At 36.7% G+C, this 23,491-nt stretch overlaps 1 protein-coding gene across 1 annotated transcript in view; it reads right to left on the bottom strand.

Annotated features, from left to right (window-relative positions):
- LOC150100575 (A disintegrin and metalloproteinase with thrombospondin motifs 6-like) overlaps positions 1-23,491 on the bottom strand; it is a 563,262-nt gene that overhangs the window by 25,491 nt on the left and 514,280 nt on the right. The window contains exon 24 of the mRNA XM_090402125.1: positions 7,738-7,888. Coding sequence (XP_090258251.1) covers positions 7,738-7,888 — 151 coding nt within the window. The remainder of the gene's footprint in view (positions 1-7,737; positions 7,889-23,491) is intronic.

The following is a 23,491-nucleotide window of genomic DNA, read 5'->3' on the forward strand; positions in this document are numbered from 1 at the left end:
CATGTACACTAATGCTAGGAGTATTAGGAACAAGAAGGAAGAGTTTTTGGCCATGGTTGGCACTTCCAGACCACAGGTTATTGGTATTAGTGAAACATGGCTGACTGTAGATGATATAGCTAGTGGGATTGAATGTGATGGGTATAGTGTGTTCTGGAATGACCGGTTGAATAAAATAGGGGGAGGAATATTGTTGATGATAGCTGATGAGCTGCAGCCAAGGATAATAGAAGTTGAATTGCAGGATAGAGAAAAGAGCACATTTGAGGCCATTTGGTGTGAGATTGTGGCTAGCAGAACTAAATATACAATTGGGTGCTGCTATAGACCAGGTGATGGAAAAGATGGTGGTGACAGTATGCACAAGCAAATAGAAGAAATGAGTGGAAGGAGGGTGATTATTATGGGAGATTTCAACTATGGTCGCATTGATTGGAGTGAGGGGAGGAAGGAATTGGATTTTATGCGGTTATTAAGGGATAACTATCTGCGACAGCATGTAATGGAAAATACTAGCGGTCAGAGAGTGCTTGACCTAGTAATTACATCTGAGGATTTGGCTGTAACAAATATGACCACATTGCCACCAATCGGTGAGAGTGATCATAGGGTCTTGACTTGGGAGGTGGCTAAAGGTGTAGAATTTTCAATTAAGACAGGGTACATGTGGAATTATCGGGCTGGAGAGTATGACAAGCTTATTAGTTTGATTGGTTCAGTGCCATGGCGTGTACAACTGCAAGGACTAGAAGCCGATAGTGCATGGGTGGTAGTTAAGAAGTGTTTGCATTAAGCAATGGCTGACTGTATACCTAGAGTCCGAATAATAAATCAACTAGGGGTTAAATGGATGAATAACACCATTAAGCTTGAGCTGCAAAAAAAGAAACAACTATGGAAGGAATTTAAGGAGAAAGGTGACCGGCAGGCAAACGAATGGTATAAAGCACAGGCCAGAAGGGTAACGAGTGTGGTAAGTAAAGCAAAAAAGGATTACGAAAGAACATTGGCCATGCAGGCTAAAGAGAATCCTAAACAGTTTTTTAGATATGTAGCAAGTAAAAGGAAAAATGTACATGGCAGAATGATTTTAAAGAATGCTGATGGTAGGGAGGTAACTGAATCAGTTGATATAGTTGAGTTACTGAGTGAGCACTTTGCAAGGATATATCATCCAGGTGGTGACATTGCAGAAACGAATGTACCAGTAGATTATACGGGAATTTTGGTGAATGAAGTGGAGTTGAGTAGTCTATTGCATAACCTCAATGTCAATACATCTGTGGGATGGGATGGTATACCAGCTCGTGTTGTACGAGAAGCAGCTAAAGAATTGTCAGCACTCTTGACCATTTTGTTTAATTTGAGTCTCGGGTCTGGGTTAGTCCCTAGGGGGTGGAAAGAGGGGAAAATAGTTCCACTGCATAAAGGTGTTTCCAAGACTGCTGTTGTAAATTACCGACCGATTAGCATATCAGGAATCATTGTCAAGGTCTTAGAGAAATTAGTCAAGAAAAGAATACAGGATTGCATAGATGAAAATGGGATATTGTAGGGGGGACAGCATGGTTTTGTAAAGGATAGATCATGCCTCAGTAACTTGCTCATGCTTTATAACACAGTGATGGCTGAACTGGATAGGGGTAATGGGTTTACAGTATTACTAATGGACCTTGCCAAGGCTTTTGATTGGATACCACATAGAACCCTAATCAGTAAACTGGAGCAGATGGGGATAGATATAGGGTTGGTGAGTTGGATAGGAGGGTGGTTGAAGGAGAGATACCAGAGAGTGGTTTATTCAGGAGTGGAGTCTAAAAGACGGCTTGTGACTAGTGGAGTGCCACAGGGCTCTGTTCTTGGACCACTGCTTTTCAATTTGTTCATCAATGATATTGGAAAGGATTTGAGAGGAAGTGTTCACTTGTTTGCTGATGATGCAAAGTTGGGTAGAGCAATTATGAGTGCACAGGATGTCAAAATTTTACAGGATGATTTGGTTAGTTTGGAGGACTGGGCTAGGAAAAATGGATGTCAATTTAATGTGCCAAAGTTTCATCCCAAGGTTATGCACTTTGGGATGAAAAGAATATCAGCAGTATATCGCATTGGTGGAACCGTACTCCAGGAGATTGATGAGGCCAGGGATTTGGGAGTGTTGGTGGATAGGGAATTGAAGTTTAGGGGGCACATTGCAAAAGTGACTAAAACAGCTCACCAAATCACTTGTCTTCTGAAAAATACTTTAACATGCAGAGACAAACAAGTTGTTGTTACTCTGTATCGAGCCTTGATAAGACCCCATCTGGACTTCTGTGCCCAGTTATGGGCACCAGGGTTTCTTCGTGATGGGGAAGAAGTGGAGAGGATCCAGAGACGAGTGACCAAGATGATAGGTCTGTGGAATTAACCTTATGAGAATAGATTGAAGATTTGTGGGTTGCAGAAATTGGTCGATAGGCGAAGGAGGGGGGTGATATGATTGAGACATTCAAATTACTGAAGGGTTTCTATAAGATTGATCCAGAAGATATTTTTGAAAATATGACTGGTGGTGTGAGTGCTAGGGGCAATGAATGGAAGCTGGGCAAGAGCCTGGTTGACAAGGGTGTTAGAGCTAGGTTTTTTACTTGGAGAGTAGTGAATGAGTGGAATAAGCTTCCAGAGTCTGTTGTGGGTGCTACGACCGTGAATGAGTTCAAGGCAAGGTATGATAGATACTGTGTGAATGTTGAATAGTTGTTCTTGACACGATGTTAGGGCCTCCCTCGATGAGTCTGTCGACTCACTGGAGTTGCCCAGAACAATAATAATAATAATATTAATATTATTATTAGTGTGGGGGTTTTTTCTTGCCTAAACTAAATAATGAAATCGTTATTATTAGACCTAGTAACGTGCAGAGAAAAAAAAAAAAAATGGCAGCGGCATTGTCGTTCCATGATTTTAATTTAGATTTCACTCGTTTCGTTAAGTGTGAGGTCTGTTATATGTATTCCTTCGATTACATAAAGGATTTGTGGATGTTTAGTGCGGATGGAAGAAGGGTGTGTGCAAAGTGTGACCTGAACGAGGAACTGATGAATGTGAATATAAAATTCATGACAAAAGTGCTAGTACTGATTGTGTCGCGAGTGCACATTTGAAAGAGAAGGATGGTGGAAAGAGGGTCAAAAAAATGTTAAAAAATCAGGAAAAAAGAAAAAGAGTGTTTTGACAACCATAACAGATGTTAAAAGGGATGAAAGTGAGGCAGAAAGAAACAAAATTGAGAGAACAAATGAAAGTAGAAATGGCGTGATGCAGAAATCGCAAATAAAAAAAAATCGAAAGAATAAATGATAGCGAAAAAAGAATGAATGATGGCGAAAGTTGGACGCATGTTGGAACAAAAGTACTGAACCAAAGAAAGATGAATGATAGTAAAAGTGAGAAGAATGATAGCGAAAGTTTTACGCATGTTGGAAAAGTACGAAAACAAAGAAGGATGAATGAGAGGAAAAGTGAGAACAGGGGGTCGAGAGTTAGAAAGTTAGAAAGATTTAATGATAGAGAGAGAATGTGTTGTGAGGTTTGTAAGGTGAATTGGATTGGATGAAGCAAGAAATGAAATGGATGCAGAATGAAATTAAGAGAATTCCGGTCAAAACTATTAAAATAAATCTTGATGGCATGAAAGAGTTAATGAAAGATGAGCGAGTGGCGTTGTATGGCGACTCCATTATTAAAGGTGTGCTGGAGGATAAAATGCACAAGGTATGTTTTCCAGGCAGGAAAATGAGTAGAGTGATTGAGGCATTGAATATGAGGCGGGAACGAGCAAAAGAGTTAATTGTATTAATTGGTACAAATGATTTGAGAGAGAGAGAACAAAGAGCATGTCAAAATGAATGTCAGTAGACTGCTTGGAAAGATAAAGGAGAATAGTGTGACAGGAAGGGTAGTCAGTGTGTTGCCTAGGTATGATTGTGGTGAAATGAGGCAGAAGGCAAGGATTATGAATGATATTCTGGCTGAAATGTGTGAGGTGATGAGAGTGCAGTTTGTTAATGTGTGGAATGAGTTTGAGGGACGAAGTGAGCTGTATGGGAGCGATGGACTGCATTTGAGTGGTTATGGTGTGAGTCGCTTGGAGAGACTGCTGCTGGAAAGTAGAGAAGTGAATAGAGAGAATGAATCAGATGGAGAGGGGAGTGATGTGGAAGAGCAGGAGAGTAAAACAGGAGAGATTGAAAAAGTGGAAATGAATGGGAAAGTGAGTGGTATGAGTATAGAAAATGAGAGAATGGGTGTGCAAGAGGAGCAGGGAAACGGGGAGGCTCAGGGTGGACAGGGGTACACAGCGTGAGAAAGGTGGATGCTCCAAGAGGAGGTGAGAGCATGGGTAGGCAGGAAAGTAATGGGATGACCAGGGCTCAAGAGGAAATGATGGAATTGCAAAGGGTTCTAAAATGAAGAAGCAGAAAGGGAAATGGCCCCAGTCCAGCATGAAGAGATCACATCGAGTGAGTGGTATCAGTGGAACTAGCTGTAGATCCAGAAATGAGTTGTGTTTGTATACCAATGCTAGAAGTATAAGAAACAAGACGGATGAAATGGTTGCACTAATTGCGTCTGTGCACCCAGAGATTGTCGGAATAAGTGAGACATGGTTAGATGAGGACAACATCCTGACAGGAATAGAGATGGATAGGTATGATGTGTTTCGTGAGGATAGAAGGGGTAAAAAGGGAGGGGGGAGTGCTATTGATGATAGAGAAAGAGTTATGTCCATACAAGGTAGAGATGCAAGAGGGAAATAGGGCCAGTGGATTTTAGGCAGTATGGTGTGAGATAGAGGTGAATAGAATCAAATACTTAGTGGGATGTTGTTATAGACCTGATAATGTGGATGTGGTGATAGTGAAATGTATAGTCAAATAATCCAAGCAAATAAGAAAAGGGTGATCATTATGGGTGATTTTAATTATGGCAATATAGACTGGAATAATGAGATAGCAACTGGAAGTAAAGAAAATGAGTTTCTTGAGTTTTTGAGGGATAACTACCTCAGACAGTATGTAACAGAGGGCACACGAGGATTAAGGGTCTTGGATTTGGTCATCTCATCGGAGGATGTAATTATCAATGAGGTGTCAAATCATCCACCAATTGGTGAAAGTGACCATGAGGTGATTACCTGGGTGGTTGCTAGCAGTGCAAGGACCCCTGTGAAAAAAGGGTGTATGTGGAACTACAAGGGGGGTGATTATGAAGAGCTCAGGAGACAGCTAGTAGGTGTAGCATGGAATGAGGAGTTAGCCGGAAAAGAGATCAATGCAGCTTGGGGGATTTTCAAAAAATATTTAGTAGATGCAATGTCTAAATGTATACCACGGGTGAGAAGGTTAAATAAGGTAGGTGTGAGATGGATGAATAAAGAGATTAAGCATGCCATACAGAGAAAAGGGGCATTGTGGAGGCAGCATAAGAGAAGTGGGAGTAACCAATTTCATGAGGTCTACAAAGACCAGGCAAGGAGGGTGACTTGGTTGGTGAGAGTAGCTAAAGAGAGGTATGAACAGCAGTTAGCTAATGAAGCCAAAAAGAATCCTAGGGAGTTCTTTCGATATGTAGCCAGCAAAAGAAGGAATGATTATGGAAGGATGACATTGATTGGAGAAAATGGTATAAAGACAGCTGTTGCAGAATGTGTGGTGGAGATACTTAATGAGCAGTTCATAAAGATCTTTCAATCTTGTGAATGTGACTTCATGGAGAGATTAAGAGCAGTTGATGATGGGGAGGAGAGACTGACTGTAAGTGAGCAAGAGGTGTTTGGGGAGTTGAGTAAACTAGATGTAAATAAGGCTATGGTACTTGATAATATATCACCGCATATTCTGAAGGAATGTGCCAGAGAGTTGACACCTGCCTTGACATATTTTTTTAATACGAGTCTTGCACTTGGTCAAGTTCCTAAAGAGTGGAAGGAAGGCAAGATTGTGCCACTTCATAAAGGAGGTGATCGAACTCAAGCATCAAACTATAGGCCTATCTGTGTGTCAGGTGTTGTAGTTAAGTTGTTGGAGAAGCTTGTGAGAACTAGGATCCAGAGTTGGGTTGACAACAATGATATAATCTTTGATGGACAGCATGGATTTGCTAAAGGGAGGTCATGTTTTAGTAAGCTACTTACTTATTACAATAAAGTCACTGCTTCCTTGGACAGAGGAGAATGATACACAGTAATATACTTGGATTTTGCAAAAGGTTTTGATAGAGTACCTCATGATAAGTTGACAGTCAAACTAGAGCAGATGGGGTTGGATATTAGATTAGTGCATTGGATTGGAGACTGGCTATCTGATAGGTATCAACAAGTTGTGTATGGGGGTGCGATATCCAGGAAAAGGAAAGTCACTAGTGGAGTGCCTCAAGGGTCTGTTTTAGGGCCATTGCTGTTTAATTTATATATTAATAATATTGGTGAAGATTTGGATGGGGTTATTCAGTTGTTTGAAGTGAATCATTAAAGTTACCTTTAATTAATATACTTCATTTGCGTTGTTAATTCCGTAAACTAATTACCAGTTATGTCTAGCCTTTCTAGGCACTTTAATCATGTCTTCCTATTCCTATACTTTATTTCACGGTTTACAGAAAACCCACTTGTATGGGCAGATACAGTTCAAATTCAGCTCTCTTCCCTTTTTGAACTGACTCTTACTCCCAGCCTTTCCTTTTGAAAGAATTCATTTGAAAGATGAATTTTTTCAAATTCATCCTTGCATATATATAAATTGGTAGTGCGGTCCCAATCAAATTGGTGTGGCCGTTCTTCGAGGTTAGAGTTTGAAAGACGAATTATCGAATCAAAAGAAATAGTTCTGGTCCCTTCACACTTGAACAGCAATCTAAGCTACAATTTGCCTGATTCCCATATTGCAGTAATCCAATACTGGCGCTCTAAAATTAGCTGTCACACACATTCAACTCATGCCAACAGTAGCACATGGTCACCTATTCAGATATGACTGTTACTAAATATATGAAGAGCCAAAGGCTTCAATTCAGTGACATATAACTTGTTTAAGTTAAGGGATATTACATCCTATAGGAGCTAAGTTCACATTATGGGTAAATACCAAGAATAGCGATCGGAACTTGCTCCACCTTTGCTATGAGTTGCCTCAGCTTTCACTACCTTAAGGGTCAGTTGCTGCTATCCAGGTATTTGCTTATGCTTGGAATCGCCGAACTTTATATAATTTCTATATTCGGCATGAAACTCTTTTGAGTTTCTTATTCAGCTAAGAAACAATATGGGATGTAATATCCCTTAACTTAAACAAATGACTGTTACTACTCTGCTTCTTTTTATTAAGCTGGAATGTCCATGTTTTTTACCTTGTTATTTTTATAAGTCTTATGTTATTTCTTTCTCACCTAAAGAAGTCGGAACACCAATTGTTATAAGTTATATATATATATATATATAATTTAGTCATAAAATATCATTTAAAGTATTTTTTTAAAGTAAGAAGAAGAGAGGAAAGCAAGATCAATGCACAGTATATAAACAGAAAGGTAAAGTAGTGAAAATAAAGATGTTCAAACTAAGAAGGTTATTTAAAATGTTGCATTTTAAATTACCTAAATTTTAAATAAATGAATTTTTTGAATTCACTGCGCTCATTGATTACAGTAATTTAACTATAGTACATTTTTTTTAAAGTTCTTACACTATTTTAGTACCTGAGTTATTTTCAAGACATTCATCAGGATTGCAAGACTGTCGATGTGTAGGTTTATTTTCAGAACTGCAACCTGTGACAGGTTCTTGAGATGTCTGATTTATGCATTTGATGTGACGAATTTGATATCCTCCTCCACATGTTGCAGAGCACTGGAAAAAAAATCAAGTAATTATTTTTGTACACATATGTTCCTAATAATAATGCAGTACCACATATAATAATTAACATGAGAATTCTACAGAATGTTCTACTAGTGCATAACTCAGAAATACATATATGTCCACTATTTTATGTATAACAAAGTTCACGCTATTATAATCTGAATTGAAAAGTACACATACTGCCAAGGAACATCTGTAGCACAACTGGAAGAATGATGGTACGTTGTGCCCTTCAGTTGGAAACATTATAAGTTCAATTCTCGTAATGACAAAAGGAATCTTTATATGGCCTTTTTCAACTGAAGGTAGCAGGGTTTTTTTCTCCCAAAAACTCCAGTTTTATATCCTGCATACAGACAAATCAGACAAGAGAACACATGCAATTTACAGACACCAGTAGATTGTGTTGTGTGTAGAGCATGATGGTAGTAGTGTTCCATGCAGTTGGTGGATTAAGTGACAGAGAGTTGTAGAGTAGGATGCCCTCCCTCGATGAGTCCTTTGACACCTTGGAGGTATCACATAATTTTTTTTTTTTTTTATGTTAATATTTTTATTGATCTGCTAAAATATTTACACATACAGTAAACATCTTGAGTGACATTGCAACTTATAGTTTTACAGAATTCAGCACAAAGTGCTACATTTTCTACATTGGATTTCAATTAAAATTTTTAAAAATACTTTTTTGCCTCTGTATTATGTGTTTACAACACATATTCTTCTAATATTTATGATAAAGATTATACAGAATTTTTGAATATAGAATATACATAATAATAATAATAATAATAATAATAATAATAATTTATTTATTTATTTATTTATTTTTTATGTCTCAGATAAATTGCATACATAGATGCTGTAATATTATTATTATTATTATTATTGTTCTGGGAAACTCCAAGGAGTCGACAGACTCATCGAGGGAGGCCCTAACATCATGTCTGAAACAACTATTCTACATTCACACAGTATCTATCATATCTTGCCTTGAACTCATTCACGATCGTAGCACCCACAACAGACTCTGGAAGCTTATTCCACTCATTCACCACTCTCCAAGTAAAAAACCTAGCTCTAACACCCTTGTCAACCACGCTCTTGCCCAGCTTCCATGCATGGAACCTAGTCCTCCCACCACCAGTCATATTTTCAAAAATATCTTCTGCATCAATCTTATAAAAACCCTTCAGTAATTTGAATGTATCAATCATATCACCCCTCATTCGCCTATCGTCCAATTTCTGCAACCCACAAATCCTCAACCTATTCTCATAAGGTTCATTCCACAGATCTACTATCATCTTGGTCACTCGTCTCTGGACCCTCTCCACTTCCTCCCCATCACGAAGAAACCCTGGCGCCCATAACTGGGCACAGAAGTCCACATGGAGTCTTATCAAGGCTCGATACAGAGGAACAACAACTTGCTTCTCTCTGCATGTTAAAGTATTTTTCATAAGCCAAGTGATTTGATGAGCTGTTTTAGTCACTTTTGCAATGTGCCCCCTAAACTTCAATTCTCTATCCACCCACACTCCCAAATCCCTGGCCTCATCAATCTCCTGGAGTATGGTTCCACCAATGTGATATACTGCTGCTACTCTTTTCATCCCAAAGTGCATAACCTTACACTTTGGCACATTAAATTGACATCCATTTTTCCTAGCCCAGTCCTCCAAACTATCCAAATCATCCTGTAAAATTTTGACATCCTGTGCACTCACAATTGTTCTACCCAACTTTGCATCATCAGCAAACAAGTGAACACTTCCTCTCAAATCCTTTCCAATATCATTGATGAACAAATTGAAAAGTAGTGGTCCAAGAACAGAACCCTGCAGCACTGAACTAGTCACAAGAAGTCTTTTTGACTCCACTCCTGAATAAACCACTCTCTGGTATCTCTCCTTCAACCACCCTCCTATCCATCTTACCAACCCTATATCTATCCCCATCTGCTCCAGTTTACTGATTAGGGTTCCATGTGGTATCCTGTCAAAGGCCTTGGCAAGGTCCAGTAGTATCACTGTAAACCCATTACCCTTATCCAGTTCAGCCATCACTGTGTTATAAAACGTGAGCAAGTTACTGAGGCATGATCTACCCTTCACAAAACCATGTTGTCCCCCATACAATATCCCATTTTCATCTATCCAATCCTGTATTCTAATTTCTCTAAGACCTTGACAATGATTCCTGATATGCTAATCGGTCGGTAATTTACAACAGCGGTCTTGGAACCACCTTTATGCAGTGGAACTATTTTCCCCTCCTTCCACCCACTCGGGACCAACCCAGACCCAAGACTCAAATTAAACAAAATGGTCAAGGGTACTGACAATTCTTTAGCTGCTTATTTTTGCAGCTCAAGCTTAATGGTGTTATTCATCCATTTAACCCCTAGTTGATTTATTATTCGGACTCAAGGTATACAGTCAGCCATTGCTTCATACATGCACTATCAACTGCTAGTCCTTGCTGTTGTACATGCCATGGCACTGAGCCAATCAATCTCATAAGCTTGTCATACTTTCCAGCCCGATAATTCCACATGTACCCTGTCTTAATTGAAAATTCTACACCTTTAGCCACCTCCCAAGTCAAGACCCTATGATCACTCTCACCGATTGGTGGCAATGTGGTCATATTTATTACAGCCAAATCCTCAGATGTAATTACTAGGTCAAGCACTCTCTGACCGCTAGTATTTTCCATTACATGCTGTCGCAGATAGTTATCCCTTAATAACCTCATAAAATCCAATTCCTTCCTCCCGTGTGTACTCTCCTCAATTGATTGGAGAATCAATGCGACCATAGTTGAAATCTCCCATAATAATCACCCTCCTTCCACTCATTTCTTCTATTTGCTTGTGCATACGGTCACCACCATCTTTTCCATCACCTGGTCTATAGCAGCACCCAATTGTATATTTGGTTCTGCTAGCCACAATCTCACACCAAATGGCCTCAAATGTGCTCTTTTCTCTATGCTGCAATTCAACTTCTATTCTTCTTGGCTGTAGCTCATCAGCTATCATCAACAATACTCCTACCCCCATTTTATTCTCTCTGTCATTCCTGAACACACTATACCCATCACATTCAATCCCACTAGCTGTATCATTTACAGTTAGCCATTTTCACTAATACCAATAACCTGTGGTCTTGAAGTGCCAACCATGGTCAAAAACTCTTCCTTCTTGTTCCTAATACTCCTAGTATTAGTGGACATGAATTTAAGACCCCCATTAACCCCAACCCTACCTTGATGCCTTATATTAACAATCCCACTCTGGTTTGTTGTCCTTATTTGCTCTAGCATATTATATTCATTCTTACATTCAACTGCCTCCCTAAGGACTGTATATCTACTCCAACCCCTTAACGAATCTAGTTTCCCTGAATTTGCACATCCACTACATTCAGCAACACTTTCTCAAGTCTTCTTACACCATAACCATTCAAATGCAAGCCATCCATCTTATATAGATCCTTTCGCCCATCAAACTCACTCCACACGTCCACAAATCCCATACCACTCGTCATACATAACCCACGCATAAAGTCATTCGCAATTATGGCCCTCCTTTTAAACATTTCACTGTCATACTGTAGCAAAAGACTAATCATTCTAACTCTCTCACTCTTTTCTTTTGCTACCTCAAACAATTCATTCAGGTCTTCTATCATTTCCATTTTATCTCCTTTCAAATCATTCGTACCTGCCACAACAATCATTTCTTTCATCCTTTCCTTTTGCTCTCTAATATATAATATATTAGAGAGCTAAAGTTATTTTGCTCTCTAATATATATAATAATTATATATATATATATATATATATATATATATATATAGGCAAGGAAGGCAACGGGGAAACCACCTTGCTCATAATCACCTCTCCCTAGAATGGTAGCATTTAGCTACCCTCCCGCGGCCATATGGCAGATGGGAACCAGAAGAAGATATATATATATATATATATATATATATAATAATTATATATGTAGAAAGTATTTTTACCTTGGGTATAAATATGTTAAAGATACCAAGCAATTTTAAACCTGGTTTTACTCCATTTCCCAAGTAAGCAAACAGAGTAAAAGTCAAGTTTGCGCCTGCAATTGATGCAAGTCTAACTGATCCCACAGGTAGTGCAGGACCAGGGCAACTCGTGGCAAAGGTGGAACAAGCTCCGATCACTAATCTTAATATTTACCCTTAATGCCAAAACACATCTCCAAGAAGGGGATGTATGATGTTTTGTATTAAAGGCAAGGGGCCACTACCCAGACCGGTTTCGACCTTTATTGAGGTCTCGTCAGTGGGAGCTAGGCTTAGAAATACCAAGATTTAGTAATACAGAGCTTGTAAGTATTTCGCCAAAACAAGTTATCATAAGGTGTTTTAACCTTATTAAATAAAAATCTCTGGAGGAGATATAAATGTAGAAAGTATTTTTACCTTGGGTATAAATATGTTAAAGATACCAAGCAATTTTAAACCTGGTTTTACTCCATTTCCCAAGTAAGCAAACAGACTAAAAGTCAAGTTTGCGCCTGCAATTGATGCAAGTCTAACTGACCCCACAGGTAGTGCAGGACCAGGGCAACTCGTGGCAAAGGTGGAACAAGCTCCGATCACTAATCTTAATATTTACCCTTAATGCAAAAACACATCTCCAAGAAGGGGATGTATGATGTTTTGTATTAAAGGCAAGGGGCCACTACCCAGACCGGTTTCGACCTTTATTGAGGTCTCGTCAGTGGGAGCTAGGCTTAGAAATACCAAGATTTAGTAATACAGAGCTTGTAAGTATTTCGCCAAAACAAGTTACCATAAGGTGTTTTAGCCTTATTAAATAAAAATCTCTGGAGGAGATATAAATGTAGAAAGTATTTTTACCTTGGGTATAAATATGTTAAAGATACCAAGCAATTTTAAACCTGGTTTTACTCCATTTCCCAAGTAAGCAAACAGACTAAAAGTCAAGTTTGCGCCTGCAATTGATGCAAGTCTAACTGATCCCACAGGTAGTGCAGGACCAGGGCAACTCGTGGCAAAGGTGGAACAAGCTCCGATCACTAATCTTAATATTTACCCTTAATGCAAAAACACATCTCCAAGAAGGGGATGTATGATGTTTTGTATTAAAGGCAAGGGGCCACTACCCAGACCGGTTTCGACCTTTATTGAGGTCTCGTCAGTGGGAGCTAGGCTTAGAAATACCAAGATTTAGTAATACAGAGCTTGTAAGTATTTCGCCAAAACAAGTTACCATAAGGTGTTTTAGCCTTATTAAATAAAAATCTCTGGAGGAGATATAAATGTAGAAAGTATTTTTACCTTGGGTATAAATATGTTAAAGATACCAAGCAATTTTAAACCTGGTTTTACTCCATTTCCCAAGTAAGCAAACAGACTAAAAGTCAAGTTTGCGCCTGCAATTGATGCAAGTCTAACTGATCCCACAGGTAGTGCAGGACCAGGGCAACTCGTGGCAAAGGTGGAACAAGCTCCGATCACTAATCTTAATATTTACCCTTAATGCAAAAACACATCTCCAAGAAGGGGATGTATGATGTTTTGTATTAAAGGCAAGGGGCCACTACCCAGACCGGTTTCGACCTTTATTGAGGTCTCGTCAGTGGGAGCTAGGCTTAGAAATACCAAGATTTAGTAATACAGAGCTTGTAAGTATTTCGCCAAAACAAGTTACCATAAGGTGTTTTAGCCTTATTAAATAAAAATCTCTGGAGGAGATATAAATGTAGAAAGTATTTTTACCTTGGGTATAAATATGTTAAAGATACCAAGCAATTTTAAACCTGGTTTTACTCCATTTCCCAAGTAAGCAAACAGACTAAAAGTCAAGTTTGCACCTGCAATTGATGCAAGTCTAACTGATCCCACAGGTAGTGCAGGACCAGGGCCTTTGCCACGAGTTGCCCTGGTCCTGCACTACCTGTGGGATCAGTTAGACTTGCATCAATTGCAGGCGCAAACTTGACTTTTAGTCTGTTTGCTTACTTGGGAAATGGAGTAAAACCAGGTTTAAAATTGCTTGGTATCTTTAACATATTTATACCCAAGGTAAAAATACTTTCTACATTTATATCTCCTCCAGAGATTTTTATTTAATAAGGTTAAAACACCTTATGGTAACTTGTTTTGGCGAAATACTTACAAGCTCTGTATTACTAAATCTTGGTATTTCTAAGCCTAGCTCCCACTGACGAGACCTCAATAAAGGTCGAAACTGGTCTGGGTAGTGGCCCCTTGCCTTTAACCTCCCAACCGGCCGGTGTGGATTAAATATTCAACTCTCCCTAGCTTTTTTCATGGATCAAAACTTCGTCGGCATTCTACCTTTTATCATGCCATTACCTTCCTCCGCCGTTAATCTCGTTACGGCTATTCTATAGCATTAGTGGATTAACTGTTGCTGAGTGACCTTTGTCTCCCCTCCCCCTGTCTTTACGTCTGTTGTGTTGCTTAGAATTTCATTTACTGTCCTAAGTTAGTTGACCTTTCTTGCCTCTAAAATGATTTATTGTGTCTCTTCCCAAAAATTGAAACCAATTTCACATATGCGAAAAAAAAATCAATCCTGAAATGCCCACTGATCAGCTTTTGCAATGAATCTATTTAGTGATAGTGAATTTGCTTTATTTTATTCTACAAATCAGTGCACCAGAAGAGATGCACTGATTGTTCTTTCACTTTACGTATAATAATTGAATAATTTTTTTTCGAATTTTAAAATTTTCAAATGTTTGCTTTGAAAATATTATGTCAAATATTTATATTTTTAAATAATATTTATTGAAATAAATATGTCCTTTTTCTTTAGTTTCTAGCGAAATAGCATTATATGGATCATCACATTTCAGATTGAGAAACGATTTTTTGTTATTCATAAAGACAAAATAAAAAAAAAACGTTAAAATGCTAAATTGCCTTACTCGGTTTCCGATTGTGTCTTTTTGGTATCCAAAATTTATATCCAATGATATTTTAGCAGTGATTCTTCCCCTTCGTCATTTATTTATTTATTTGTATTATGCATATTACGATAATATCTAGTGCATAACTTCGTAGATATGTTGAAAATATAATGTGAAAAATATCATATACGGAATGATTCAACATTTTTGCTCATTTTGAAGATTTTCTAATGCTTTCCCCCACTCCTTATTCTCTCCTGGAACTGAATTGCATACCTACTCTAAATTTCTATAAAGTTTTGAAAGCTTTTCTAGACAGCATTCGAAATCAATTACTTAATTTTATCATTTTGACAAAAGATATACGGCAATCAGATTGTATCGTGAAGCTTCTAAATCTGTTCTATTTATTTGCAATCTAAAACAAGCTGTTCTACTGCCCGCTGAAATTATGTGAAATTTTAGAAATGATATGCTATATTTTCACCATGCAAAATTGTTTATATGCATACCACCCAAAAGAAAGTTCAGTAGTATTATTTGTGTTTGTTTTTCTTTTAAAAAAATCTAAATATTACTTCTTCTGCCGCTGGAAGCTATTTCTGAAATAATCTACGTCTTATAAATACTTGGTAATTCTACAAATCAGTGAACTGGAAGAGTTGCACTGATTGATCTTTCACTTTACGTATAATAATTGAATATTTTTTTTTCGAATTTCAGAAATTTCAAATGTTTGCTTTGAAAATATTATGTCAAATATTTATATTTTTAAACAATATTTATTGAAATAAATATGTCCCTTTTCTTTCGTTTCTAGCGAAATAGCATTATATGGATCATCTCATTTCAGTTTTAGAAACCATTTTTTGTTATTCATAAAGACAAAAAAAAAATGTTAAATTGCTACATTGCATTACTCGGTTTCCGATTGTGTCTTTTTGGTATCAAAAATTTATATCCAATGATATTTTAGCAGTGATTCTTCGCCTTCGTCATTTATTTATTTATTTATTTGTATTATGCATATTACGATAATATCTAGTGCACATCCTCGTAGATATGTTGAAAATATAATGGGAAAAATATCATATACGGAATGATTCAAAATTCTTTTTCATTTTGAAGATTTTCTAATGCTTCCCCCCCTCCTTATCCTCTCCTAGAACTCACAGGTTTGAAAGCTTTTCTAGACAGCATTCAAAATCAATTACTTCATTTTACCATTTTGACAAAAGATATACGGCAATCAGATTGTATTGTGAAACTTCTAATTCTGTTCTATTTATTTGCAATGTAAAACCAGCTGTTCTACTGCCCGCTGAAATTATGTGAAATTTTAGAAATAATATGCTATATTTTCACCATGCAAAATTGTTTATATGCATACCACACAAAAGAAAGTTCGGTAGTATTATTTTTGTTTGTTTTTCTTTAAAAAATCTAAATATTACTTCTGCTGCTGGACGCTATTTCTGAAGTAATCTACGTCTTATAAATACTTGGTATATATCCTCTTAGCTGGAAGAAAAGCTGAAGACTTATTGCTCTCAGTGCTATTGAGAAAGAAAGGGGAGAACACTAAAGTCGCACTAAATTGCCTCAAGCTCTAGTGCAGAATACACCAAGAATGTCTTGTTTTCTTTTCGATTGTTGATTACCTATATCCTAACAGAAATGCTGACATTTCGTTTACATGCTTATACATTATTTATGCCAAAATAATTTCTTAATTTATAATAATCAATTTCACTTTTATTATCAAAAAATTATAAATTATTTCATACAATTATCTTGAAAAAGAGGATTTGAATTATTTTAAAAGAAAAGGTGCATATGCGTTTCATAATCTTCTTTTTTTTGGGGGGGAGGGGGGGTATATACCTAATCAATCTGCGGATATTTCAGATAATTTATTTCATAAATCGTTCGTAAGACAACTGTTACAAACGTAAATCACTTGGGGAACATACCCATTCATTTTAGTGTAAAATAGTAGCAAAGGTTCAGTTACTTTAGATATCTAATCTAGAAGAGATTGTTATGTCTGGTGAGATTAGAATCTTACGTGAATATTTTTTCTGACATGATTTCTCTATTCGTTATAATGTAACCAATTTCCAGATTTTTTCCCTCCTACAGACTTCATGTTTATGCAGTGATTTCTTCTTTGTACTACAAGAAAAAAAATCAGATAATAGAAGAAAAATATGTAGTATTTTCTTTTCCACTGGCTGAATTTACAATGTTCTTTCTTTGTGTTTTGAAGAGAAAGTGCAAATGACTTTTTTCATACTATTTTTGCCATTATAACATCTCATATAATTATAAGAGTGACATTTTACTGTTTTTCTCCCACACGAGAAACAGAAATAAGGTAGTAATAATATTGTTGATTCTGCCAAACTCCATTGTAGCAGAAATTTTTATTACAAAACTTTGTAATATATATATATATATATATATATATCTCAAACAAGAAATTTGGAACCCATATCACATCAATGTTGAGTGTTGGCAAGGTGAAAATGTTCCCGTTATTATTTATATATTTCATTTATTAACTAGGGGGCTATACCCCCCCTGTGTTCTGGTATGGTAGGCCAGTTCTCCTTCAATTGTGATAACTCGAAAGGGGGTCCCGCCCCTGAATTCTGATGACTCGAATTTTGAAGACTCGACACTCACGGTAGCCCCTGACTTTCAAAACGTTTCGAAAAACATGACTAAAAAGGCTTATCATTTTATATATATATATATATATATATATATATATATATATATATATATATATATATATATATATTAGGATAACCAAGTTATTTTATAAACTTGGTTATTTTTACCAAGTTTATAAAATAACGACTTTCCCTCGCTGCTAAGCTCGGATTTCTCCCTTCGATAGCTTTCCTGAAGCCAGATCTGGAGGCATATCTCGCCTTTCCAGTTATTTTGAAATTTATAACCAAGTTTATAAAATAATTTGGTTATCCTAATATACAATATCCCCAAGTTTAAAAAAAAAAAAAGTTATTACATCTATCTATCTATCTATATATATATAGGGTAGATTTTATTTCATTATTTTTTATTGTTTTGGTGAAATACTTTACCTGGAATACTCTTTCCAGTTCCTCTTATATTTTATTCCTTCGAAAATATCATTCTGTGTCATAAAAAGAACTTAAAAATTAGCCTTCAAGATGAAAAAAGAAACAGTACATTCGGGTATCCCTCTATCAATATTTGTAGTCCTGAAAAGGACTGTTTTGATGGCCTTGAAAACAAACATTCTTTATTTCATACTGTTCAGAATTTAAAATTCTTGAACAGTGTGGAACATCTTGAAGCAAGGGTAAACACACAAAGCAGTTTTACACTCAGGGCACCAGATTTTTGTTTCCTTTCTGATATTTTTTTTATTACATACATAGCATTTGCGTGCAGGTTTTTTTTTATTAGCCGTTGGTGGTAGATTTTCCGGATAATGGTTGGAGTTAGCAGCGTTCAACCTCAGATGTCTGGCAGGATTTCCTGTTTTTCTGCTTGCTGAAGAAGGCGCATGTGCATGCAGCAATGCTTTCGCAATTTCTATTCTGTATTCTAGATATGTTATGGTAGACAAACATTTTTTCTTGTGCAGGAGGAAACTGTTCCAAATAACAAAATCTAATACATGTCCAAACACTTTTTTGTAATATTTTTTATGCTGTTTCCTCATTACAGAGTAGAATGATAGCTGCTGATCGCACCTGTCGACTCCACCCATAGTGTCGTTGTATGCACACACAGCAATAGGTTTTTCTTTCTTCAAACCATGCTTCTCCACGGATTCCGTTGATGGATTGTGCAGGGAAGACAGCAGAAAAACATCTCTTTTGTCTTTCCAACGTAGTGCAAAGACTTTCCCTCGCTGATAAGCTCGGATTTCCCCCTTCGATAGCTTTCCTGGAGCCAGATCTGGAGGCATATCTCGCCTTTTTGCATTTACAGTACCATAACTATCTGTACGATGCTGTAAAAGCAAATCAGCGAGTTCAGGACACATATAATAATTATCCATTGTAATGCAGTAACCTTTCCCCAGTAAAGGGTCTAGTAACTGCATTACTGCACGCATCGACAAGGGGAGATCCGAATATTTATCATGCTCGATTACAGTTTGCTTTCCCGTATAAGGTTTGAAATCCCAAAGATATCCACTTTCGGATTCGCAAAGCATAAAAAATTTTACTCCATACTTCGCTTTCTTTTTGGGAATATACTGCTTACATTTCAGTCTACCTTTGAATGGCATAAGGCTTTCATCGATACTCAAGTCTCTCTCAGGAATGTAGAGTGATCTACATTTCTGACGGATTTTCATCAGAAAATCATAAATTTTGTTGAGGACTGGGCAAGGATGTGTTGCCTGATCGTATTCCTCGTTATTCTGAAAATGCAAATACTTCATGATGAGACTGAACTGTTTTTCAGTCATAACATCACGAAACATTGGCGTGTTCAGAATCCAGTCTGTAGACCAATACATTTCGAGAGCGGGCTTTTTCACGATACCTTGCACAATCAAGAGTGCTATAAATGTAAGGAGCATGTTGATATCTATTGGGCTCCAAAGTTTACTGCGAGAATGCGGACTGTACTCAACTTGCTGATGTTGTTGGCAAGCATAAAGGTTAGTCTGTTCCCCTATGAAGGAAAGAATATCATCGTCTAAAAATAGACGGAAAGAACTTAAAATATTACTGGAGTCAAAGTCTTCAGTAATTCCTGGCTTACCTATGAAGGGAAACCGTGGACAAGCTGGTGTACGTTCAGTGGCGATCACCCATTTTCTGCACGAAGACATATCTAAAGTACAGGCAGAATCGCTATCTTCAGAGCTAGAAAGATTTCTCTCCTCATCAGTAGAACAAGAGCTGCTCGAAAGGCGAAGGCTCCAACTTTTCTGCATCCCACGAAGTTTTCTTTTCTTACAATGAGTGTCACTGCTACTGCTGCTGCTTGCCATCTTGTAAATGAATTGTGTCTTGAATATACTTACTAATTATTCTTTTCTGCCCAGTACTTCCTTTCTGCCCAGCTCAAAGCTAATGGAGATTACTAACCCCCCAGTGAGAAACAGAACAATAGAACATGCAGCACACTGAAGAGCCTCAAGCAATATCTGAATATTTTACAGGCAGAAATTTCTTGTTTGGTTTTTCACTTTATTCTGACAATGCATTTGAAGGATGACAGTGCTTTCAAATATTAATTTCACCTATATCCGAATATCACATAATTTCCTGATTTATAATAATGAGGAAATAATATGTATATTTTCTGATTTATAATTTGCTAATTTATAATAATCACCACATAGTTTCAGTATCGAAAAATTAAAGTTATGTGGAACAATTACTAGAGAAAAATAACGAATTAAATAAAAACTGTACCTATGTTTCATAACAGTTTTCGGGTGTGTGATAGTGATACAACGGGGGGGGGGGGGTTAAACTATCAGAGGTGAAATAAAGTTCAATTCTATTGTGAAAGGAAGTGAAATTTCACATTTGATCTACATATTTTGAATGATAAAAATAAGCAAATGTATCACTTACTTTAAAAATTGGAGAATAAAATATCTGAATTATGCAGAAAATATTAATCATAACTGTTAATTTCATTTTGTAATGACCAATTCTACAAGGAAACCAAGATTGTGTACAAAGAACAATAAATTACTATACAACATGAAGAAACAATTTAGGGTTATGATTAAACAATTTCATGTTATTCTCTATAAAGCAAAGTTGCTCCAGCATGTCCTAAAGAAAATCTGTAAAGTATTATTCGCTTTCGATGGTTTTGTGCAAAAATAAAAATAATATAAACTGGAACGTCGGCAGCCGGTTTTATTTTCTTTTTTTTATTAAAGAATATTTCAAATAATTATCGTGAATTAATTTCTTCGAGAACAAAGAAAAATCATTTGACTAGTAAGCGATTAGAAAAAAATTAGCGCAAAAAAATTAAAAAATTAAATTGGTTCTCCAAGGTAAGGCAATATTTAAGTGAAGAAATTATGCAAGATCTTTATTTTGCCCAGACATTAAAATTGTATTGTAGAATAAAAAGAGAAAACAAAAATATAAATAATTTCTCTATTTTATTCTATCCTATATAACTAAAATCCAGTTATCCAGCATGGAAAAAGGAAGTGCGTTTCTTGTTATAGGCAACTGCAGCTACGAACGCGAGATAATCCGATTAACCGTTCTCTTCAGCGTGAAGGATTATCACACTTTCTAATGGACATGACAGTCAAATTGCACTTCTAATCCAGGTTCTTTCAACAGGTGGGCTGAATCTTATCCAGATTTAGTTGGACGTCTATAGACGTCCTAGCCGGTAGGAAGGTTAATACAAAACATCATACATCCCCTTCTTGGAGATGTGTTTTGGCATTAAGGGTAAATATTAAGATTAGTGATCGGAGCTTGTTCCACCTTTGCCACGAGTTGCCCTGGTCCTGCACTACCTGTGGGATCAGTTAGACTTGCATCAATTGCAGGCGCAAACTTGACTTTTAGTCTGTTTGCTTACTTGGGAAATGGAGTAAAACCAGGTTTAAAATTGCTTGGTATCTTTAAAATAATTATATATATATATATATAATTATATATATAACACATTGAAATTGTGAATAACAGATACTTGCAAGTAAAATAATTTTCTTCCTCGAAGCTTAGCAGAGCTTATCTGAGGAATAATAATAATAATAATAATAATAATATATGGTTCTATAGACCAAGAGATGGAAAATATGATGAGGACAGTATGCATCAGCAAATAAGCTCAATGAGAGAAGGATGGGCAATTATTATAGGGGATTTCAACTATTGGAACATAGATTGGAAGGAGGAAAGGATACATGTGAGGAAGGAAATTGAATTTATGCAGTTATTAATAAATAATTACCCCAGACAGCATGTGATGGAATATACTGGGAGTTTGAGAGTGCTAGATCTAGTAATTGCATCTGAGAATTTGTCTATAACCAATATGACCATGTTCCCACTAACTGGTGAGAGAGTGATCATATGGGTCTTGACCAGGGAAGTGGCTAAATGTATGGAATTTTCAGTTAAGAAAGGGTATATGTGGAATTACAGGGCTGGTAATTATGACAAGCTTAGGAGATTGCTTGGATCAGTGCTATGGTATGAAACAGCAAGGGCTGGATGGTGATAGTGCATGGGAAGTGGTAAAGGCATATTTGAGGCAAGTAATGGCCGATTGCATCCTAGAGTCATGAAGTAAGAGTTAAATGGATGAATATCATCATTAAGCTGGAGCTACAAAAAAAGAAAAAAAGGTGGCAAGAATTCAAGGAGAAAGGTGAGCAGCAGGCACATGAGCAGTACAAAGCACAGGCCAGGAGGATAACCAGGGTGGTAAGAAGGGCAAAAGCAGAGTATGAAAGGAAATTATCAGTGCAGGCCAAAGAAAATCCAAAACAGTTCTTTCGATATGTTGCAAGTAAGAGGAAGCAATGCATAACTGCTTACCAAGAATTAATTGAATAGAGGAGGCGTGACATGAATGAACAGTGAAATTAAGCAAGCAGTGTTACAAAGGAAGACAGTTTGTAGTGAACAGATGCATAAAGAATATAAGCTACAGGCCAGAAAAGTGATAAGCATGATTAGAAATGAAAAAAGTAGAATATGAGAGGAGATTGGCCAGTCAATTCAAGGGAATATTTCTGCTATGTGACAAGCAAGAGAAAAAATAATTATGGCAGGTTGATACTGGTGGATAGTTATGATAGTGTTAAATTGTGAATGAAACTATGTTGTGTAATTTATTTTTTTTCATTCACATTTAACATTGCTTATTATGTATTAATCATAATTTGTATAAAGATTATTTATTGTTCCTTAATTAAGGATTACTATTTAAATATTTATTCTAAACTTAACCTACTATTAATTTATTAAATAATAATATGTGTAGAAATTTATGATAACTGAAATATATATGTAAAGTAACGAAAAGTGTTATTATAAATAATACGTAATGAAAGAGCTGATTAAGTAACTCAAATATTCTGTTTATTCTTATTTGTGAAAATTTAACGTTATATAATCACTTATGTAGTAGTAGAGCAGGGGTCGGCAACCTGCGGCTCGCGAGCCACATGCGGCTCTTTAGTTCCATACGCAAATATTATTTAATTTATCAAAAAAAAAAATTTTTTAAATCGTTCTGAATCGATTAACGAGGATTAGGCACCGATTCTATTCTCAGCCACTTGTACTCGCTTTTCACCGCGCCCCTCCCCCGTGACACGCATGATCACTGTCGTCAGTCCGTCGGAAGCTCTCGGAAGTTTATATGTTTGGCAATTTTCATTGATTTCGGCATAGATGGTCATAACACCTTTACTCGTAAACCAAGTATCTAATATTTGTAGTATCTAACAAACTAGAGGGGAAGATATAGTGAATGCCGTGCAAAAATGCCTTGAAGACAATAAGATCTTGTGGCTCTTTAAAAACTTTGAAATTTTGTAAATTGTAATTTTTGACTCTTCCGACTCAAAAGGTTGCCGACCCCGGTAGTAGAGCGTTGTATTACATTAGCGAAAT

This window comes from Typopeltis vanoorti, chromosome 12, assembly GCF_054136105.1.
Source record: "Typopeltis vanoorti isolate ZY-2024b chromosome 12, IOZ_Tvanoo_1.0, whole genome shotgun sequence".
Taxonomy (NCBI): Eukaryota; Metazoa; Arthropoda; class Arachnida; order Uropygi; family Thelyphonidae; genus Typopeltis; species Typopeltis vanoorti.